The following is a 24,820-nucleotide window of genomic DNA, read 5'->3' as shown; positions in this document are numbered from 1 at the left end:
AATAATACAGTATATAATGTACATATACAAAACATACTGTTAATCAAATGTCATTAAAGCTTCAGATCAAAAGTAGGCTATTAGTAGTTAAGTGCTGGGGGGGGGTCAAAAGTTACACATGGATTTTCAACTGTACAGGGATTGATGCCCTTAATTCCCTCATTGTTCAGGGGTCAACTGTATTTCCAATACCTTTTCTCCAGGATGCTTCTAGAGAATGTACTCCATCAGAAGAAAGCAATAAACCAAGAGGAAGACATGGAATACAGAAAGACTGAACAGAAGATTCAATTCAAGGGAAATGAACTATAGCTATACAACTAGTATACAGGGCAACTAGTCTAGGGTGAATCAGGTCAGAAAGTTTAAGAAAATGAAATAAAATATGTGATGGAAATAAGTATCTTGAGATGAGAGGATGATTTAGGGTTAATTATAAGTATACATAATAGGTAATATGCATAAAATGAATTAATGCACAGAACATATTTGGAAAGAATTTTAAACTAAAAGGAATGAGGCAAATTATGCAAAAAAATAAGAAGTTAGGCCCAAGTGAATAACAACTGAATCCAAAGTGTATCATAAAGCATCTCTTCCTCAGATAGGCCACTGTATGATGGGAAAGATACACATAGGAAGCTGGATTCTTGTAATGTGGAGCCTAGACGTATTCTGGCCAATACTATTATAGTTAATTATTAAATAGATACATTCTAACAAAAGTGAAGAACTAAAAGTAAACATTTTCAATACAATTTTTGAATAATAATCTCTTGTAACTTTTGTAATTTGAGAGACTAGAAGGGATTGATTTTTCACCCTTAGATATAAAGTGTAAATCAGCAACAGAAGCAAACTGACAACCAAAAGTACTTTGCAATCAAGTTTTAAGTGCCCAAGGCAGGTTGTTTTCCAGTTTCTTTTTTATTATTTTTTTAATGTTTATTTTTAAGAAAGAAATACAGACAGAATGCGAGCAGGGGAGGGGCAAAGAGAGAGGGAGACATAGAATACAAAGCAGGCTCCAGGCTCTGAGCTGTCAGCACAGGGCCAGACGCAGGGCTCAAACTCACAAACCACAAGATCATGACCTGGGGCCAAAGTCCGATGCTTAACTGACTGAGCCACCCAGGCGCCCCAGTTCTCCAGGTTCTTAAATAAAACACCTCAGTAGAACTGCCAGAAAGCTGAGGATAAGAGTGAAGTAGTTGCTCCTGGAGTCACTCATGTTCAATCCCATTTCCAGCAGCAAATTTCCCTGTGGAAGAGCTTTAGAACACATCATAAGTGTGGAAACAGGTCATCATGAGACTGTAAGAACTCCAGCCTAAGTTCCATACTGAAAGGTGGCTGTAGGCTTATACCAGTCTGGCCAAGAAACCATTCTCGCCTACAAAATTCTGGAAACACTCTCCTCTAACATTTACTAAGTGCTATAATCCTTTAAATGTATTCACCAACCTTAGCAGTCATGTATCATTTTCTTACAAAACAGGTCTTAAGCACAGTTAATATGGGTTTCTAAGACTAGCACCATTATCTAAGATTTGGATTTGAAATTTTACTATCAAAAGAAATGTTTGTTTCAGGGCCGGCCCACTTGGTATCCCCTAATATCAATATGAAAACACCTATTTGTGACTATTCCATGGCACTTTCCACACAGCCATATGGCCTAGGCTCACCACTTCCACAACATCCAAACAGTGTTCCTAACCATTTTATGAATTTTACATAATTGGCACAGTCTGTACCCAGGATATCACTCACCATTTGGTGCATACAGCAGAAGTTTATTTAGAGTAATCTAATGATAAAGAACAGACATGAGTTTGATGGTGTGTTCCAAGAGCCAGCTAACTAATCTATAAAAGATTGGTTTCAAGCATTTAGGCTTACTAAAGTTGGTCTGTTACCAAGTCATTTCTAATTCTCACTTTTCAAATCAATCTTTGGGCACGCTCTTGTGCAAACATTAAAACAGCAACAACGAACAACCTCTGAGTGAGTCATAAGTTCCTTCACTAAAGTCTAGTTTGAAACTCTAAAACAAAAGTCATTCTTGGTTACTTTTAAAATGAATTTGATTCGATACCATATAATTTTATGTGAAATTTTTTAAAAAGGCAAATCCATAGATACAAAAAATAGATCTGTGGTTGCCAGAGGTGGGGCATGGAAGGTAGGTTGATGAAATGAGTGAAGATGATCAAAAGGTACAAACTTCCAATTATAAAATAAATTAAGTCCTGGAGATGTAATGTACAACACGGTAACTATAGTTAATAATACTGTATCGTATGTTTGAAGGTGGCCAAGAGAGTATATCTTGAAAGTTCTCATCATAAGAAGAAGACAACTTTGTAACTACAAGTGGTGATGGATGTTAGTTAGAATTACTGTGGTGATCACTTCTCAATATATACACATATCAAGCCATTTATAATGTGATAAACCTGTAAGTAATACAATGCTATGTTAATTAAATCTCAATTTAAAAACAGAATTAGACTCTGACTTTTATCAGAGTTTTTTAAACTTTTGTAAATACACAAACCTCATGAAATGCAAACATCAAAGTTTAAAGAGAGGAAGCAAAGAATAGAAATCACAGTAGCATGGAAAGATGCTTCCGTCTTGATGCCATGGATTCTTTGACTCAGCTCATATATATATATATATATATATATATATATATATATATATATATATATATAATGATATAATATATTAATATATTAATATATATATATTTTAAGTCTATCTATGTACTTGGGGGGGGGGCAGACAGAGGGAGAGAATCCCAAGCAGTCTCCCCACTGTCAGTGCAGAGCCTGATGCATGTGGGACTCAAACTTGAGATCATGAGCTTAGCCAAAATCAAGAATCAGACACTCAATAGACGGAGACACCCAGGCGCCCCTTGACTCAGCTCTTTTAATTAGCAATTAACAATTTTCTCAGCTTTGTCCCTATTTTTTCTCGAGAAAAACAAAAATCTTTAACAACTGTCAGTGAATCCTTTCAAGCAGTGAAGGCAAGGTGCTTGGAGATCTGTTGCTTGACGAAGGGTAGTAATATGCTCTGATTGTCAGGCACTGGACCAATGATACAACATAACAAATGGTATGACATCCACTCTAACCTCAAAATGTCAACCATAAAATTTTCAACTACAGTAGTTCCCCCCTTATCTACAAGAGATATGTTCCAAGATCCCCACTGGTATCTGAAACCACAGATAGTAAGTACCTAATCTCATATGTACTGTCTTTCCTATGTACATACCTATGATAAAGTTTAATTGATAAATTAGGCACAGTAAGAGATGCACAATAAAATAAGACATTTTTAATATACTGTAATAAAACTTATATGAATATGGTCTCTCTGTCAAAATACATCGTACTCCACTCACCTTTCTTGTCATGGTGTGAGATGGTATAATGCCCACATGATAAAATGAAGCACTGTGACATAGTGCTAGGCTGTACAACTGACGAAACGTCAGAAGGATGATCTGCTTCTGGCCTGCTGTTGATGGCGGATAACGGGGGAGTAATGTATCGGGACAACCTCTGCCACTGCCAGCAAAACCACAACACAAGTGTACCAAGTAATAGTACAACAGACTCTACTGACCCCATAACCAACTCGGGCATTTTTTCCTGGGGATTAGTATTTCCCAATTCTGGTTTGTTCTTTGTTTTCAAATTTAGCTGAAGCATATGGAACAGTTACATAAGTCCTCTTGGGCACTGCAAGTATTCTCAGAAGCAGCACTTATCGTTCCAGTAAAACTTTGTGGGGGAAAGGACTAAAAAAAGTAAAGACTAATGAAAAATTGGTCACAACTAAAATGTGGGCACATAAAAATTATCCTACAAAAAATTATTACATTGGCAAGGATTTACACTGGGGCGGAAAATAAAGATGGCTTATGTAGGGATAACCAAAAAAAAAAAAAAAAAATGCAATGGTAGTAACTACTACATCAAAAATGGTAATGTCCGAAAGTGTATCCACTAAAAACCCAGTCAAGGACCCTGGTTTAAATACTAGCTGTCATTTACTAACACGCTACTAACTCTCTTCTCAGAATCATCATTTATACAAGGTAATGCAAGCTGTGGTAGCATTACGTAGAGATAGCAGTATATATAGCCTCCCATTAGTAAGAAGGTAAAAAACACAGTGTCCCCTCATCAATTTCATAAAGTTTTTACAAGGGACAAAGGGTCTAATGTATGTGAATTAATTTAACAAAAGGTAAAACACTATAGAAAGTTTATTAGCAATTATAAATATAACTATTTTGAAACATATTTTGAAGGTAAATGATTTCCCTAAGTGTGGAAAATTTCTCATTTATTTCATTTAATTATCATTAATTTTTTGTTTTAATGCCAGTATATTTAAAAGACTATTAGTTTCAGGTGTACAATATAATGATTCAACAATACATCACGTGGTGTTCATGATGACAACTGCACTCCTTAAACCCCAACACTTATTTAACCCATCCCCCTACCTACCTTCCATCTGGTAACCATCAGTTTGTTCTCTATAGTTAAGAGTCTGTTTCTTTATTTGTCTCTCTCAACTATTTTTTCCCTCTTCTTGTTTGTTTTGTTTCTTAAATTTCACATGAGTGAAATCATATGGTATTTGTCTTTCTCACTTATTTCACTTACATTATAATCTTTACCTCTATCCATGTCATTGCAAATGGCAAGATTTCATTCCTTTTTTACGGCTGAATAATATTCCACTATATATGTATATGTGTATATATATATATATCACATCTTTTTTTTTAATGTTTATTTATTTTGAGGGGGGAGGGGCAGGGATGGAATTCCAAGCAGGCTCGCCTGACGTGGGTCTTATCTCCTGAACCTCAAGATCATGACCTGAACTGCAATCAAGAGTAGGACATTTAACCGACTGAGCCACCTAGGAGCCCCTATACCACAGTCTCTTTATCCATTCATCAATTGACAGACAGTTGGGCTGCTTCCATATCTGGACTATTATAAATAATGCTGCTATAAATGTAAGGGTGCACGTATCCCTTTGAATTAGTGTTTTTGTATTCTTTGGGTAAATACCCAGTAGTGTGATTGCTGGATTATAAGGTAATTCTATTTTTAACTTTTTGAGGAACCTCCATACTGTTTTCCCACACTAGCTACAGTAGTTTGCATTGCTACCAACAGTACAAGAGGGTTTCTTTTTCTCCACATCCTCACCAACACCTTTTGTTTCTTATGTTGTTGATTTTATCCATTCGTGGTGATATCTTACTGTAGTTTTCAGTTGTGATAAGTGATGATGACCATTTTTTCATTTGTCTGTTGGCCATCTGGATGTCTTTTTTGGAGAAATGTCTGTTCATGTCTTTTGCCCATTTTTGAATTGGATTATTTGTTTTTTGGGTGTTGAGCTGTATAAGTTCTTTATATATTTTGGATACTAGCCCTTTATCAGTATGTCATTTGCAAATATCTTCTCCCATTCTGTTGGCTGCCTTTTACTTTTGTTGATTGTTTCCTTCACCGTACAGAAGCTTTTTATTTTGATATGGTCCCAATTGTTTATTTTTGCTTTGATCTCCCTTGCCTTAGGAGACATATTTAGAAAGAAGCTGCTACAGCCGATGTCAGAGAAGTTATTGCCTGTGTAGCTAGGATTTTTATGGTTTCAGGTCTCACATTTAGGTCTCTAATCAATTTTGAATTTATTTTCGTGTATGGTGTAAGAAAGTGGTACAGATTCATTCTTTTGCACGTCAGTGTCCAGTTTAACCAACACCATTTGTTGAAGAGATTGTCTTTTTCCCATTGGATATTCTTTCCTGTTGTGTCAAACATTAATTGACCAAATTATGGGTTACTTCTGGATTTCCTATTCTATTCTATTGATCTACATGTCTATTTTTGTGCCAGTACCACATGGCTTTAATTACTACCCCTTTGTAATATAACTTGAAGTCTGGAAATGTGATGCCTCTAGCTTTTTCTTTTTCAAGGCTGCTTTAGCTATTTGGGTGTCTTTTGAGATTCCATACAAATTTTAGGATTACTTGTTCTAGTTTTGTGAAAAAAGTTGTTGGTATTTTGATAGGGATTGCATTAAAGCTGTAGATTGCTTTGGGCAGTATCAGTAATATTTGTTCTTCCAAATACTGGAGCACGGAATGTCTTTCCATTTCTTTTGTGTCATCTTCAATTTCATCAGTGTTTTTGTTGCTCCCACAACAAAAGTATGCTCCCACAAGTGACCTTACAATGTCATTACAATATCATTGACGATATTCCCTGTACAGCGCCTTTTATTCTCATGATTTATTTATTCAGTAACAGAAAGCATGTACCTCCCACTCCCCTTTATCCATTTTGCCCATCTCTCCACCTCCTTCCTTCTGGCAACCATCAGTTTGTTCTCTGTATTTACATGTCTGATTATGCTTTTTTGTTTATTTATTTTATTTTTCTCAGTCTGACTTATTTCACATAGCATAAAATCCTCTAGGTCCACCGATGTTGTTGCAAATGGCAAGATCTCATACTTTTTACGGCTGAGTAATATTCCATTGTGTAATATTCCTATAGCTCATCTTTTTTTTTTAAGTTTTTATTTAAACTCCAGCTAGTCAATATACAGTGTACTACCAGTGTACTTCAAGTACACAATTCAGTGACTCAACACTTACCCACAATACCTGGTGTTCATCACAAGTGTACTCCTTAATCTCCATCATTTATTTCACCCACCCACCCAACCCCCACCTCCCCTCTGGTGACCATCAGTTTGTTCTCTATATTTAAGAGTCCGTTTCTTGGTTTACTGAGTATCTCTCTTTTTATCCCTATGCTCATTTGTTTCTTAAATTTCACATATGAGTGAAACCACAAAGTATTTGTCTTTCTCTGACTTATTTCACTTAGCATAATACTCTCTAGCTCCATCCACGTCATTGCAAATGTCAGGATTTCACATTCCTTTTATGGCTGAGTAATATTCCATTGTGTATATGTGTGTATATACAAATGTATATATATAAATGTATATACATATACCATATCTTTATCCGTTCATTGGTCAATGGACATTTCATCAGAGCTTTATAGTTTCGGAGTACAGGTTACATTTATTACTATGTATCTTATTATTTTTGGTGCTACTGTAAATGGGATTGTTTTCCTAATTTCTCTTTCTGTTGCTTCATTATTGGTGTATACAAATGCAACAGATTTCTGTACTCTGATTTTGTATCCTGAGACTTTACTGAATTTATCAGTTCTAGCAGTTTTTTGGTAGAGTTTAGGGTTTTCTACACAGAGTGGCATGCCATCTGCAAATAGTGAAAGTTACACTTCTTCCTTACCCCTTTGGATGTCTTTCATTTCTTTTTGTCGTCTGAATGCTGTGTCTAGGACTTCCAAAACTATGTTGAAAAAAAGTGATGAGGGGCGCCTGGGTGGCTCAGTCGGTTGAGCGTCCGACTTCAGCTCAGGTCATGATCTCACACTCCGTGAGTTCGAGCCCGGCATCGGGCTCTGTGCTGACAGCTCAGAGCCTGGAGCCTGCTTTGGATTCTGTGTCTCCCCCTCTCTCTGCCCCTCCCCTGCTCATGCTCTGTCTCTCTCTGTCTCAAAGATAAATGAAAACATTAAAAAAAGAAAAAGAAAAAGAAAAAAAGTGATGAGAGTGGACATCCTTGTCTTACTAAAAACAAGTTAGTTTTTCACCAGTAAGGATGATGTTAATGGCGCCTGGATGGCTCAGTCGTTTAAGCATCTGACTCCTGATTTTGGCTCACGTCATGATCTTACAGTTTGTGAGATCAAGCCCTGCATCAGGCCCCATGCTGTCAGTGCAGAGCCTGCTTGGGATTTTCTCCCTCCCTCTCTCTGCCCCTCCCCTGCTCACACACTCTCTTCCTCTCAAAATAAATACACATTAAAAAAAAAGGATGATGTTAGCTGTAGGTTTTTCATATCTGCCCTCTATTATGTTAAGGTATGTGGCCTCTAATACTACTTTGCTGAGGGCTTGGATCTTCTAGAATCTGTTGAGGTTTGTTTTACGGGCTAATATGTGATCTATTCTGGAGAATGTTCTGTACACACTTGAAAAGAATGTGTAGTGTGCTGTTTTAGGATGGAATGTTCTGAATATATCTATTAAATCCATCTGTTCCAGTGTATCATTCAAAGCCGTTGCTGAGTTTCTGTTTAGATGATCTGTCCATTGATGTAAGTGGGGTGTTAAAGTCCCCTACTGGTATTGTACTATTATTTTATTTTATTTTTTAATATAATTTATTGTCAAATTGGTTTCCATACAACACACAGTGCTCATCCCAACAAATGCCTTCCTCCATGCCCATCACCCACTTTCCCCTCTCCCCCACCTCCCCATCAACCCTCAGTTTATTCTCAGTCCTTAAGAGTCTCTCATGGTTTGCCTCCCTCCCTCTTTGTAATTTTTCCCCCTTCCCCTCCCTCATGGTCTTCTGTTAAGTTTCTCCAGATCCACATATGAGTGAAAACATATGGTATCTGTCTTTCTCTGCCTGACTTATTTCACTTAGCATACCCTCCAGTTCCATCCACGTTGGTGCAAATGGCCAGATTTCATTCCTTCTCATTGCCAAGTAGTATTCCATTGTATATATAAACCACATCTTCTTTATCCATTCGTCAGTTGATGGACATTTAGGCTCTTTCCATCATTTGGCTATTGTTGAAAATGCTGCTGTAAACATTGGGATACAAGTGCCCCTATGCATCAGCACTCCTGTATCCCTTGGCTAAATTCCTAGCAGTGCTACTGCTGGGTCATAGGGTAGGTCTATTTTTAATTTTTTGAGGAACCTCCACGCTGTTTTCCAGAGCGGTTGCACCAGTTTGCATTTCCATCAACATTGCAAGAGGGTTCCCATTTCTCCACATCCTCTCCAGCATCTATAGTCTCCTGATTTGTTCATTTTAGCCACTCTGACTGGCATGAGGTGGTATCTCAGTGTGGTTTTGATTTGTATTTCCCTGATGAGGAGTGACGTTGAGCATCTTTTCATGTGTTGTTGGCCATCTGGACGTCTTCTTTGGAAAAGTGTCTATTCATGTCTTCTGCCCATTTCTTCACTGGATTATTTGTTTTTCAGGTGTGGAGTTAGGTGAGTTCTTTATAGATTTTAGATACTAGCCCTTTACCCTTTACGTCATTTGCAAATATCTTTCCCATTCCATCGATTGCCTTTTAGTTTTGTTGATTGTTTCCTTGGCAGTGCAGAAGCTTTTTATCTTGATGAGGTCCCAATAGTTCATTTTTGCTTTTTAATCCCCTTGCCTTTGGAGATGTTCGAGTAAGAAATTGCTGCGGCTGAGGTCAAAGAGGTTTTTTCCTGCTTTCTCCTCTAGGGTTTTGATGGTGTCCTGTGTATTATTATTAGTGATTAGTTCATTTATGTTTGTTATTAACTGTTTATGTATTTGAGTACATAAATATTTACAATTGTTTTTTTCATCTTGCTGGATTGTCACCCTTATTATTATATAGTGCCCTTCTTGCTACAGTCTTTGCCTAAAAGTCTAGTTTGTCCAATGTAAGTATTGCTACTCTGGCTTTCTTTTGACATCCATTTGCATGGTCGATGTTTCCCCATCCCCTGACTTTCAATCAGCAGGTGTCATTAGGTTTAAAATGAGTCTCTAGTGGGCAGCATATAGATGGGTTTTGTTTTGTTATTCTTTCTGTCACCCTATGTCTTTTGATTAGAGTGTTTAGTCCATTTACATTTAAAGTAACTATTGATAGATATGTATTTATTGCCATTTTATTACTTATTTTGTGGTAGTTTCTGAAGACTTTCTCTGATCCTTTCTTGTCTTTCTCTTTCATTTTGCTGATTTTCTTCAGTGATATATTTAGATTTCTTTTTCTTTATTCTTTACAAGTTTATTAGTGGTTTTTCATATATGATTACTATGTAATCTGCATGTAGCAGTGTATATTAAGTTGACAGTCATTCAAGTTTGAAACCGTTTTTCTCTCCTCCCCACATTTTAGGTATATGTTATTATATTTTATATCCTTTTTTGTGGGTGAGTTCCTTGACTGATTTTTACTGAAATATTCATTTTTATTGCTTTTGGGTTTCCTACCTTTAGACTTCACTTTTGGTCTCTCTACTCAAAGTCCCTTTAATATCTCCTGCAGAGTTGGCTGAGTGGTCACGAACTCCTTTAGTTTTTGTTTGTCTGGGGAAACTCTATCTCTTCTTGTATTCTGAATGATAGCCACGCTGGATAGAAAATTCTTGGCTGCAGATTTTTCCCATTCAGCGCTTTTAATATATCGTGCCACTCCCTTCTGGCTTACAAGGTTTCTGTTGAAAAATCTCCTGCTAGCCTCATGGGGAAAACCTCTTTTGTTATTGATTGTTATAACAAACTGTAAAGCTTAAGTGATGAAAGTCACAATAATGCTTTTTGCTTACCTTCCATACCCAAACTTATTTGTATAGCGATACCACCACAAACATAATAGCAGATCTTTCCCTTGGAAAAGTTAAATAAGAAGTTGTTCTGGGGTCAAAAGAAATAAGGCATCTCTTTTTAAAACTGACTAGTCTAAGAAATTTCCTATTGTGATGATGGTCCACATTTTTAGGATGCAACATAAGAACATCCTGTATTATACCAGAAAGGCTTCTATCTGTTGTTGTAGTTAACAGAAATGGGCAAACTTTATTTTCTACAATGCAAAAACTGGAATACCTTCAACTTGTATAATTTAATTCTCTTAAGAATTCTGTCATGATCTCTAAGATTTCACAAAATAATAACAAAAATAAAACTCTGAGATGTTTTAGTATCTGGGATCCTCGTGCTGAAGAACATTGCCAGTTTTAATAGAACTGCTGTCTATCACACTTACTTTTTTGTGATAAATGCTACAGAGTCCTCTCTCTATATCAGGCAATTTACGTAGATGATTTTCTATCTGACCAAACACACTGGATTCTGAATGGAGTACTTCCGATACAGCATCTAGTCGAGCATTTATCTCCCTGTGAGAACAGAGTAATAACAATTATAAGTTATATTAGGAATTCAGAACAGATACATTTCCCACTCTCCTGTCCAAGCACTGAGACAACAGCTACTTAGAAAACACAAAAGAGACTCCTCCTCCACACCTCTGGCCCTTCCCTGCCCCTTTCATTTGAATAAAAGAGCAAGTATCACAAAAGGAAAGACGTTAGCTCTGTGGAGCAGAACCTGGCTCGTTAGGTTTTCCATTCCTCCGGGGCAAACACACAGACATTTCCCAGTTTCCCTCTGCAATTAGGTATGGCCAAGTACTCAAGTTGTAGACAATAAACTGCAAGCAGGAAGGATTAAGCCAAGGCTAGCTCTGGCTCATAAAAACCTCCTGTGTGATCTTTCACATTTGCTCTTTCCCAGCTGAATGCTGGGACCAGAACAATCTTGTGAGCCACCTGAAGACTCTCTCAGCCTGGGTCCCTTTACTGTAGCAGAAAACCCATTGCTCCCACATTTGCCACCAGCTGGACTTCACATTAGCAAAAAATAAACTTTTATAGTATTTAAACCACCGAGATTGAGGATTCATTTCTTACAACCGCTTGTTTTCCTTTGACTAATGTAACAGTCTACAATGGGCAAGTGAGAATTTGCCATTCTGACTGAAACGACTGATCACCTCCGTCAAAAAAAAAACCTCACTCAGCCAACTACTTTGATAGAAGACTTGGTGGTGGTGGCTGAACTGATTGACTGTTTGACCAAAATGGGATCAGGCATACAGAACCTGAGCAAAGACTCAGAACAGCAACAGAAAATACAGAAGAAATGATATCAGACAGCGTTGCAGGATTTCACCAGTGGCTGCACCCTAAGTGACAGGTGGGCCGCTTGGGAGGAAATGGCATAACTGTCAACTTAAAATGGAAACCTGATTAACTAACTGTGTCCTAAATGAGATGTGGCCCATCTAGTACCTATAAACACTAAAGGCCTATACTAGTTACAATCGCCATAATGTGGTATTAAAGACTGAGATAAGAAACGTATCTTAGTGGGCCCTCAGTAAATGTTTTTTTGAATGAATAAAAGAATGAGCAAGCAAGCAAATGAAAGAAGGAACTGACATTTAGGGGCAAAGGGAAACATCAGCTACTGAATACACATTTGTCTATCAAAATTCTGTTGATATCACACATGCTGATGTGAAGGGCAAGCCTTACATCAAATCCTGCCCAGATGACTGTTAAATTGAGTATGGTACTTGGCAGCTAATTAATTTCTTTTCTCCTTATTACCCTTCAAACTACTCTGTGAGGTCATGCCTATTTACAAAATGCATACTAACTTGGTTTCATTTTTGTTCCATTTTTCTCTGGCTCATGCTCTACTATGTAGAACAGGCATTTGGTTCAGCATGATACAGAACACGCCAGAGCTTTGTAAACATATAGACTGGTTCCTCCATCCTCAGTGAAGTGGTCCCTTAAATCGGTCTATTTCTTTCATCTCTACTGCCATTACCCTCGTGTAAGTAAAAATTATGTCTCACACAGACTACAAAAAGAGCCTCCTAACTTTCCTCCCCAGATCTATCTAATTCTGTCCCTTTTTCCAATCCATTCTCCATACTGAGAAGTCTGAGCAGTCTTCCTAAAACCCAAATCTGTTCATGTCTTACCTCTGCTTTCAGCTCATCAATGACTTGCCAGTAATCTAGATTCCTTCACTGACCCACAAGACAACTGGTTACCTTGTGGTAACCAGTACCCCTGCCTACCTTACCTCTCAAGTCTCACCTTGACCACTGCCACTCCTCCTCTCTCTGTAAGTCTCAGTCAGAATGAACTTGATCCAATATCTTCGTCCAAGTTCTCTGACATCGGAGCCTCCTCATTTGCTGCCCACTCTGCCTTGAAGACTCTCTTCCTCTTCCCTACTGCCTACCAGCTCTACTTGGTTTGGCAAACTCCCACGTACCCTTCTTCTGAAAGGGCTTTCTGGGCTCACTAGACCAAATTTAATCCTTTGCCATCCTTTTCCACATGACCCTCTACAGTCTTTCCATAGTGGAAATTGTAATTATATTTACTTCTCTGTCTTTTCTGTTGGACTATAAGCTCAGTGAAAACAGGGATCATTTCTTCATTCTCACAGGTCTGGGATCATAATATGTGTTCAATAAATAGTTGTTGAATTCAATTCAATTCAATTCCAAAGACTACATATAAAGTAATTCAGGAAGAGGTGAAAAAAATAAAAAATTAAATTTTCTTTGCATAAGATTGTTGTGATAAAATAAATCCATGTTTTACCCTAACGTTTACCCAAAATGCTATACAAATATAAAGTTTTATTTTAATAACTCACTCCTGCATAAATGAAAGATAACACCAATTGGAATAGACTAGGTTGATGCTGCAGATGGTATGAGGACAGATAGAATAATACCATCTGTGAACGTATAAGACAGCCTACAAAGATAGCTACTCTCTCAAAAATTATAAAGGTTGTTGGAGATATGGAAAGATAAAAGCAAAAGAGGTTAATAAAAACCTAAGTCATATTTATGAAATCTTCCAGAAGATTTTTTTAAAAATAGATATAAAACTATAAATTTCTTAGAAAGAGACAAAAAATGTTGTGCTAAGTTGGTTTGCAATCTGGGAAAATACAAAGGTACTGGATTTTTATTTTAGCCCAATGACAGCACAGACAAAAGCATATTTACTATGATCATTCTGGTTTTAACCCAGCCTTCATTGGTTAAGGAGGTAACAGCTCAGAGGTTAAAAACTGGGGTTGAGAAGGCAGGTGACTTTGGTGAAAATCGAGGCTCTGCCATTTACCAGTTATTTAGCCTTGCCCTAGTTTCTCCATCTTTAAAATGGGAAGAATAGTGGTCTCTAACTCAGAGTTGTTACAAGATTACAATGAAATAATGCATGTTAAGCACTTAGTACAGTGCCTGGTACATAGTAAACACTCAATACACATTAGTTATCATCACTGTTATTACAGTGATCTTTATTTGCTTAGACAATTTGTTTGGTAGGTACCACAAAGAACATAATGGAGGAGGAAGAAACAGCACCCAAAATGTAAGTTTGAAAATAACTGTGTGTAGAGCCATAAGGCGCAAACATGCAAAAATATATATTCTGTGCAAAGTGAACAAGGAAGAAATACACAAGAAAAGCTAGCCCTGGGATCTCAAGGGCCAAATCTGACTGGTTGTGGGGACCTGAAGTACTGTGTTGAGACTGGTTACTAGGCTATACTGAGAAAGAATGCCATACCATTTCCAGGTGTCTAAAACAGGCAGGAAGAGGGAGACAGGGTGTGCGGCACTGTTTACCACAAATTTCTCACCACTGGGGGAGCTACTTTTAGCTCCTATATGCAGATCACAATGCAAATTAATAAACTGACTTCTAATCAAGTTTTTTAAAGAGTCTGTATATCTTGGAACTGTTCTTTAATTAGGAGCAGTAACAAGACTTTCCAAATAACCCTAATAAAATAATATGTGAGATCACCAAAAGAGAGAAAAATTATTTTGGTGCAATCAATAAGAAACATTCAGTGATTGTGACAGTCAACAAAACAGGAAGTAGTAACTGTCAACTATGATGATAAAAATGCTTATTTCAAGATGCCCTATAGTAGTCTACATTTGACCTCACAGCATGACACATCCTAAACAAAATAAAATAAGGCACCTGAGTCATTTCATTCCATGTGACAAAAAACCACACACTTGAGGTCCTGGGGATGACAAAGATTCTTCTTTAGCACAAAAGACCCAAGGACTAAAAGTGAGTGGCACTGGAGTCCTTCACATTTGAAGATGAACTGGGTAATGATGCTATTATCTGTTGTGTGTGGTCATCAGTCAGAAATACAGTGTGTAACCTACAGCTGTTGCCACTGTAAGGACATGTGATGAAGTTTTTACCTCCTGGTTGCTATCTGTGGAGAAGCCTCTATAATTCTAACATAAGGTTATATGGGGGAGGAAAGCTCAAATACAAACTACTGAAGAGAGGTAGTTTTTTGTTGTTTGTTTCTGCTTTGACTTTTCATTGTAAAGTTTGCTCTAAAGACAGATGATATATAATTAATAAATTAAATTCAGACATTAATATAGTACTCATGCAATATGGCTAAACCAACTACCTACACAGCTTTCTAACAGAAACGTAAGAGGGCTTATGATTACTTGAATTTCCTTAGCTTCACACACGTCATTCAGTCCTTCACTTAATGAACAATTACTGTGTGCTTACAAAAGTGCCAATTGTAGAAGGAGCACAGGCAGATGTACAGGAAGATGGAGGGTGACAGTGTGAGAGTGTGACAGCAGCAGCAAGGCAGCTAGGTAGCGAATGGTCATGTGAGGGGCACGGGCCACACAGGAGCTTTGACTTTAACCTGAGAACAATGAGGGCCAACGGTTAATGTGTGAAAGGACATAAGGATGGTGGCAGGAGGGCTCTTTCAGTAATCCAGGGGAGTGATTTTGATGATCTGAACTTGGGTAGAGAATAGAGAGATGAAAAGGCACATATTTTAAGAGACATTAAAGAGGTCAAACTAGCAGGAGTTGTGATAGATAAGGCAGCGAAGGAGAGGGAAGAAGGAACATGTAAAGAGATGGAGTATGAGTCATCCACAAACATCAGGCTCAGAACCTTACACACCACGAAAGTAAGTTTTTATTTTACTTATGAAATTACATTCTAAAGTGCTATTGTGAATACGTACCCTGTTGCAAATTATAAATTACCCAACAAGCTTTTAAGGATTTTTATTACTCCTGTTCTAATGATGCATCATTTTAGTAACAGACCACAGTTCACTCTTTTCAGAATATTAAGCAGAACAATTCTCTGACAGCTACCATCCATTACCAATTTAAGACATAAACTTGAGTCTCTGAAAAGAGCATAATATGATTTTTGCTTTTGGTAATGGTGGGAACCAGTACTTTCAGACCATCCTTCTAATGAGGACAATTTAAAAAGCCACATGAAACATAAAAAACATGTTCATAAAAGTATCCAAGAACTAACAAAATGGTAAGGAATAACTACACCAAAATCTAAAAAAACAAGAACCCAGAGAAGTAATCCAGCAGTCAAAGCCACTTTTGTACTAAAGAGATATACCAGAAGATTCTGCCAGAAAGTGAACTGGCCTCATAGGAAAGATGAACTCACAGCCTCGGTTAGCATCATTTGGATGGACTAGAACATATCAAACAATGAACTCAAATTAAGATGGTCCCAGACTGGCCATGCCACCAAGAACCTGGCAGAAGCAAACAAGAAGAAAAGCCACCTTCATCCTAGCCTTCACATTATTCTTAAAATAAATGTTCAAAGAATAGAACCAGTGCACAAAGACAATCAAGTATAAAAAGCAACTAAATGAGTAAAAATCAACAGAAACAAGAGACAACAGGAAAAGGCAATACAAACCACGGAGCTTTGGGCAGGGAATGGGTGGTAATAAATGAAAAAAAAAAAAAATTCAACAAATCCAAAAGAAATCACTGAAAGAAAGCAAATGAAGCACAGGAATTAGAAATCAAATCAGTTATATAATTTTTAGGGCATTACAAGTGATCTTTCTTTGCTCTCTGCTCTAATATTTTTATATTTGATTTTAGTGTCATAGTTTCAGTGTGACCTATTGAAATGTGGGTTTTTGTGTTCTCAAATGCACTTTGGGTCCATGTGCTTTCAAAACCTAACCATCTATATCTTGCATGAAATATAAGAAATTCTCATCCTAATAAAGAATTGTCAAAGGACAATCTCTTTGCATAATGTCTCTCTCCCTATTCCAATTTTCCTCTGGAAAGCTAATGAGCATTATGTTTGACCACCTAATTCTCTTTCAATCTCTTGTACATTTTATCATACTGTCTCTCTGTGCTACATGCCAGGTAAGTTTTTCAGATACTACCCTGCATTTTAACTAAAATGCATCTATTCCTGTTTAACCCATCTGCTGTTTCTAAAAGTTGTATGCGGTTCTTCTTAAAAAACAACCTACTCTCCTTTGATGGCATTTTTGTTCTGTGCTCATATTTTTCATTTTCTTTTGTATTTCTTTCAACTTGGTAGTTTGATATTTATCTTTCATAATCTCATTATCTGAATATCTTGGATTCTAATTCTGCTGTTTATAATTTCTGCTCACAGCCATGGATACTTGTTTCCCCATGACTGTTGTAATTGTGGCTTCTGAGCTTATCATAGAGCTTTCTTTTTGGGATTCCTAGGAAGCCTGGACTGAGAGTGTATCCCTTCGGGGAAGCTTTGCATTTGCTTCTGCTAGGAACCCTGAGGTGTGGGATCATTTTTTTTTCTTTTGTCTTTAGAGAGAGAGAGAGACAGCAGGAATAGAGGCAGAGGGAGAGAGAGACAGAGAGAGAGAGGGAGAGAGAGAAAGAATCTTAAGTGGGCTCCATGCTCAATGTGAAGACCAATGTGGGGCTTGATCCCATGATGTTGGGATCATGACCTGAGCCGAAATCAAGAGTTGGATGCTCAACCGACTGAGCCACTCAAGAGCCCCAGCATGGGACCATTTAAAACAACTTTCACAAGTTGGAAATTGCCAGACCACACAGATAGTACAAATTGGAATAGCAAACCTGAGTGAGGGTGGACCTGGGTTAAGAGTTCTTGGAAAATTTTCCCTTTGTAAAGACTAGGCCAAGACAGACATATTTCTTTGTCCCCTCTCTTCAGTGAGATTATGATCCTTTGAGGGTCTCACATTACTCTGGCCTCCCTAACTTAAGACCAACACAAGGCCTTCCCTGCAGTTTCCCACAAGGCTCTTAAAAATCCAATCCTTTTGATTACCAACACCTGCAGAGGCTAGGGGACAATGGCAACAGCAAAGTCAACTCACTTCCATTTCTAGCTCCTTCTTCAATCTGATCCCTTAGGTTTTCCCATTATTGTTGTTGTTGTGGTAGCAACAAAGTCAACTCACTTTCATTTCTAGCTCCTTCTTCAATCTCTTCCCTTAGGTTTTCCCATTATTATTATTGTTGTTGTTGTTGTTGTTGTTATTATTATTTAAAAAGCTCTACAATGTTTATGACATTACAGCCACAGGAAATGAAGTCCTCCCACAACATTTTGAGGGGATATACTCTGAAAATCCCTCCTAGTAAAGGCACAAAGAAAAATAAAGCTGGAAGAGGAAAGAAGGAAAAGATCTCCAATTCTTCCTCCTCCTTCTCTCCTGTACGTCTCTTCCTCAGCACAAATGAAAGCTTCCATTTACTGCTGGTCACATGAACCAGTTTAGACTTCCATGGAGGCCTATTACTACACAACAAAGCAGAGACCAGCTACAGGCTCCCAAGATAAGCATCCCAAGAGACACTAGTTCCTCTATATGCACTAAGTCAGGGCAGACATTCAGATAAGAGACACATGGGGTCACTTTTTTCTTGGTAGCAGCACTTTCTGCTCATACAGTCACATAGCAAAGGCAAAGACGCAGGGGTCAACACCAATCAATCTCAGCTCTCAGCTATGCACAACCTACTAATCTTCCTTTCCATTTATGAGCAGTACTGTGTGTCTCACTGGGCTGAGGAAATTCACAGTCACCAAAGCTGAATGCTGTGTTGGCAAGGTCATGGAAAATGGGAAATCACAAAGAATAAACTGGGCCTCATAATGCAGTTCAGTGCAACAAGTTCTGGGTACCTCAGTCACTTGAACATCTGGCTTGGGCTCAGGTCACGATCTCACAGTTCATGGGTTCAAGTCCTGCATAAGGCTCTCTGCTGTCAGTGCAGAGCCTGCGTCACATCCTCTGTCCTCTCTCTCTCTCTCTCTCTCTCTCTCTCTCTCATTCTCCCACTTCCCCCCCCCATCACTCATAAAAATGAATAAACATTTAAAAAATGGCATTTAGTTTTGTTAATATAAATTAAATGGTAAATGAAGGAAATACATAACATTTTATTACTTTGTCATTTAGGCCAGAGCCATGAATTAGAAAAACACTGTTAATACTCTAAACATACGAGTTTACCAAAATAAAAGTCATTTAATTATTCAAGAGAATTAACTATCACTAGAATGTACTTAGTGCTCTCAATAATTACACAAAAATGTAGCCAATAGTCAGAGACCTATTTCCTAATACCGACAATTTTCAGTTTTGCTAATTTCAATGGTTTATGTGATTTAAATGCCAAGAATAAACTTAGCACACTTAATTCTCTTATGAAGTTCTCTAAAAATCTAATTAGAATTAAAAAAGGATTCTTCATTTGCTCTAATTATAGCATTGAACTGTACAGTGTGTACCAGATAAGTATTTTATCTTAGGTACAAAAGCTTTCCCTACCTGCATATCCTCCTCACTAGATTAGACCTTGACCAAATTAGATTAGAAACTCCTTAAGAGTAGGAACAACATCTTGTAATGGAGAAAGACTAACACAAAATTTAAAATAACTATCTTATATCACCAAGGGAAAGAAGCAAAGAGTTCTGTGTATATTACACACCCATCCACGTAGAAAAAGGGAGGCAGGAATATACATATTCATATTTATTTATTTGCTTTTAAAACAAAAAGTCTCTGGAAAGATAGACAAGAAAATAACCACCATGATTATCCAATAGGAACTGGACAGATGTGGGGCAGAGATAAAAGACAAATACTTCACTATATTATCTTTTTACATTTTTAAACTCTGCAACTATGTGAAGGTATTGCCTATTTAGAAATTTAAATAAGTTAATCATTAAAATGTTTTTAAAAAAAAGTACTACACAGTTGAAACACAACTATACACAGGTAAAAAAAGGATAGCCCATCTCTGGCAATAGACTGCTAAGCAGTCATCAAACATGTCTTCTTTGTCCTTGACAAACATCTGTTAACTTGCCTTGCAGTTAAGGGGTATCATTCTGATTCCATTAGAATGAGTTCTACCCAATGACATGTGAGCAGAAATTTACCACTCACCGCGAGACTTGGTGAACCAAAAATATGTCCTCCATACCCTGTCCCTTTCCTCTGGCTGGATGTCAATACCCAGGTTGACCTCAGAAATCACATGTTTAAGGATGAATAGGCTGTGGAGTTCCTAAATGCCTATGTAAAGAGTTCCAGCCCACCCGCAATCCAGCCCACCCAGGGAAAGGCCACGGTTTGTTTATGCAAAGATAAAGAAGAAACCAGTTTCCACTGTTAGGGGTGCCTGGGTGGCTCAGTCGGTTAAGTGTCCGACTTCGGCTCAGGTCATGATCTTGCTGTTCATGGATTCAAGCCCTGTGTCGGGCTCTGTGCTGACAGCTCAGAACCTGGATCCTGCTTCAGATTCTGCGTCTCCTTCTCTCTCTGCCCCTTCCTGCACTCACACTCTGTCTCTCTCTCTCCAAAAATAAACATTAAAAAAAACAATAATAAAAATTTCCACTATTAGAACTATCAAACCGTGTGGTGTTTTTTGTTGCTGCTGTTAAGCACTTAGTTTCTCCAGCCAATGTACTACCTTTAGTGTTAACAAACACATTAACGTGTACTCAATCAGAACATGAGACTGAGCTTCCTAAGTTCCCAGGACTCAGGTTCAGAGCACTAAGTAAAAGAGAAAGGCTGTGATCCAAGCCCAGCCACATAAAATGAAAGAGCTCAATTACCAATGGTGGCACCATTCTGAGAGGGGACTGATAAAGACACGACTTACTCACCAGTGCTCCTTGCAAACTCTCCTCACAATCCTGACTGTAGCTACAAGCAAAAGATAAAACACAGGAAAGAACCAGATACAGAACCAACCAGACAGATGCTAGACAGCTGACAACAGTGCACAGCCTCTGCCCTGTCATCCCTGGAAGCCTCCAGCTGGGTCATCATACGACTGTCTTTATTTTAACCGCTGCATCATTATTCTAATGTAAGACTGGTTACAATTTATTTTTCTATTCCCCTACTAATAGCTAGGTTGCCTCCAGTTTTTTGGTTATAAATTATAACCAATTCTAAAGACAACAGCTATTTTCTTAACCACATAACTGATGCTAAGAACCACAGGAATTCTTTGCATATACTGTCTCATTTGGTCCTCACAACAACACTGTGAGTGAGGAAGGTATTATAATTCCCATTTTACAGGTGAAGAAACAGAGGTATATGAAAATTCATAACTTGTACAAAGTGACACAACTGAGTGAGGGCGTCAGAACTGAAGGTAAAGTCTCAATAACTCCTGAAGTATGATTCTAGATGAGCCCTATGTGCTACCTGGATGATCTTGGATAATTAACCTGAGTCTCAGTTTTACCCCTCTATAAAATGATGGAATAACTATTTGAAAGAATAGACATATCACAGACTAAAATAACACAACACAGTCAGACGTTAAGTTTCCTGCCCTGCCATCTTATTTCCACTCCCACACAAGACCCCCTGACAGAGTAACACATCTTACCTCTTAGCCCTCAGCTCTCTCCCTTCCCATCTTGGCTACCCTTCTCTCCTCAACCCTTAGATTTGGACCTCTGTTCCTTTCTACCCAAACATTTCCCTTATTTTTTTTTTTTTTCACATATAAATGTCTCTTTCTGATCCCTAAATCAATCTAACATTTTGTGTAAATACCTTCACCTGGATAGACGCAGAATAGAACGTTTTTCAAAGATAAGCTAGATGAATGATTTTCCAGAATACTGTACTGCAGGCACAAAAGTGCACAATGTTCACAACTTACAAAATTCGATGGTTCTTTACAATGTCACTTCAGATGTTGAATACATGTGCAATATATTTAAATGAGAATCAAAACACTTGTTTCCATTCAAGAGATGAATATATTCAATCTGCTCGTGCCCAAAGAAGAAAAGATATGAAATTACTGAGCCTACCTGTAATGGGCTAAATTGTGTCAACAAAAAATACACATTGAAGAGCTAATCACCAGTGCCTCGCAATGTGACCTTAGTTAGAAATAGGGTAACTGTAGATGTAATTAGTTAACATGAGGTCATACTGGAATATGGTAGGCCCCTAATCCAGTAAGATTACATCCTTACTGAAAGAATGTCATGTGAAGAGATAAGCACGCTGCAAGAACACCCTGTGAATGTGAAGGCAGACAGAAAAGAGGTGCATCTACAAGCCAAATGACACCAAAGATCGCCAGCAAACCAGCAAAAGCCAGGACACAGGTATGGAACAGCTTCTCCTTCAGAGGCCTCAGAAAGAACTGTGAGACAAATGTGTGTTGTTGATGCTACCCACTTTGTGATACTTTGTTACCCCTAGCGAACTAATACACTATCTAAATCATCCATTATGGAATTCAAATTCCACAGGTATGGCCTTAAAGAACCAAAGGAAAATTAGAGTGCACCCAAATAACTCTACACAAAAAAAATTCCTATTTAGACATGGTCAGAGCTATGAGTCAAACCTTTTACATGATACTTAAAACCAGCTGGGCCAAAGGTGGGAAGATGGTCCCTTCCCATCACCCAACCTGGCTTCCTTACTGAGTTACTTGACTTTCACCAAGGAACTTCTATTTACTCTAATTCCACTAACAATTGACAAGAATGCAAGATGTGGGCAAACCATATTTTCCACTGTTAAGTGTTAATGTTTTCAGACCTAATTAAGCGATTGTTGCACGAAAACAGGGAATCCTATGAAGGAAACCTGCTTCTAAGGTTCTTTTAAAATCAAGTTGTTTTTCTTAGAAAAAGAAACTTCTCTCACATAGGTGTGCCTTTATTTGCAAAGTCTAATGAGAACCCTATGATTTTCAAATGGATTCACTTGTTCAAATGAATTTGATCTTCATAAGGTCCCAGTAATTCACTTTTGCTTTTAATTCCCTTGCTTCTGCACAGCAAAGGAAACAACCAACAAAACTAAAAGGCAACCAATGGAATGGGGAAAGATATTTGCAAATGACTTATCGGACAAAGGGCTAGTATCCGAAATCTATAAAGAGCTCACCAAACTCCACACCCGAAAAACAAATAACCCAGTGAAGAAATGGGCAGAAAACATGAATAGACACTTCTCTAAAGAAGACATCCGGATGGCCAACAGGCACATGAAAAGATGTTCAACGTCGCTCCTTATCAGGGAAATACAAATCAAAACCACACTCAGATATCACCTCACGCCAGTCAGAGTGGCCAAAATGAACAAATCAGGAGACTATAGATGCTGGAGAGGATGTGGAGAAACGGGAACCCTCTTGCACTGTTGGTGGGAATGCAAATTGGTGCAGCCGCTCTGGAAAGCAGTGTGGAGGTTCCTCAGAAAATTAAAAATAGACCTACCCTATGAACCAGCAATAGCACTGCTAGGAATTTATCCAAGGGATACAGGAGTACTGATGCATAGGGGCACTTGTACCCCAATGTTTATAGCAGCACTCTCAACAATAGCCAAATTATGGAAAGAGCCTAAATGTCCATCAACTGATGAATGGATAAAGAAATTGTGGTTTATATACACAATGGAATACTACATGGCAATGAGAAAGAATGAAATATGGCCTTTTATAGCAACGTGGATGGAACTGGAGAGTGTGATGCTAAGTGAAATAAGCCATACAGAGAAAGACAGATACCATATGGTTTCACTCTTATGTGGATCCTGAGAAACTTAACAGAAACCCATGGGGGAGGGGAAGAAAAAAAAAAAAAAAGAGGTTAGAGTGGGAGAGAGCCAAAGCATAAGAGACTCTTAAAAACTGAGAACAAACTGAGGGTTGATGGGGGGTGGGAGGGAGGGGAGGGTGGGTGATGGGTATTGAGGAGGGCACCTTTTGGGATGACCACTGGGTGTTGTATGGAAACCAATTTGACAATAAATTTCATATATTAAAAAAAAAAAAATGAATTTGACATTGTCAAAATGTCACAACATTTTCACCCTACGATTTTCAAATGGATTCATTTTCAAATGGATTCATTTGTTCATATTTCTTGATCATCTATAAATTCAAAGCACTATGAGCCCCCCATGCATTCTGTATCGGTTAGTGATGAAGGGGTAGGGGCTGGACAAAATTGAGACCAATTAACTTTCTACAGAGGAAGAAAGGAGGAAAAGGAGGACTTTTCAAAGGAGCTGAGTTTGGTCTTGAATGACTCACTATTTTAATAATTCACTTAATAAATATTTATCAAATGCTTGTCACACAATTTAGTAAGAGCTAGATATTAAATAAACAGAAAAAACAAATATCAACCATGATACATAGTCCTATATGCTACCGAAGAATGACACAGGGAACACAATTTAGATTAGGTGGTCAGAGAAAACCTCTGAAGAATGACACTTTAAAGGTGAGGCTTAAAAGGAATCAGTCATTTGAGGATTAAAGAGAAAAAGAAAAACACTCTATGTAGAGAGCCCAGCAAATGCAAAGACCACAGAATGAGAAAAAACTTTTAGAAGCTCAGAAACCAAAAGGCCAGAGTGACCAGAAGATGATGAATGTGTGAATGCAGGGAAGAGCCATGCTAAAGAATTTTTTTTTTTAAGTTTATTCATTTTGAAAGAGACAGAGACAGTGCAAGTGAAGAAGGGGCAGAGAGACAGGAAGAGCAAGAGAATCCCAAGCAGGACCGGTGCTGTCAGCACAGAGCCTGATGGGGGTCTCAAACCCAAGAAACTGTGAGATCACAACCTGAGCCAAAACCAAGCACTGGACATTAACCAACTGAGTCACCAGGTGCCCCAAG

General features: G+C 38.0%; 1 protein-coding gene across 4 annotated transcripts in view; it reads right to left on the bottom strand.

Moving 5' to 3' along the window:
* MSH3 (mutS homolog 3) overlaps positions 1-24,820 on the bottom strand; it is a 213,576-nt gene that overhangs the window by 82,932 nt on the left and 105,824 nt on the right. For all 4 annotated transcript variants that reach the window (XR_006203637.1, XM_042942382.1, XM_042942371.1 and 1 more), the window contains exon 13: positions 10,951-11,083. Coding sequence is in view for 3 of the 4 variants with exons in the window: in XM_042942382.1 (XP_042798316.1) it covers positions 10,951-11,083 (133 nt within the window). In the remaining variant the exon portion in view is untranslated. The remainder of the gene's footprint in view (positions 1-10,950; positions 11,084-24,820) is intronic.

Source organism: Panthera leo, chromosome A1 (genome assembly GCF_018350215.1).
Source record: "Panthera leo isolate Ple1 chromosome A1, P.leo_Ple1_pat1.1, whole genome shotgun sequence".
NCBI classification, from domain to species: Eukaryota; Metazoa; Chordata; class Mammalia; order Carnivora; family Felidae; genus Panthera; species Panthera leo.
Note: the sequence above shows the minus strand (reverse complement) of the source record. Positions and strands in the feature narration are given on the sequence as shown.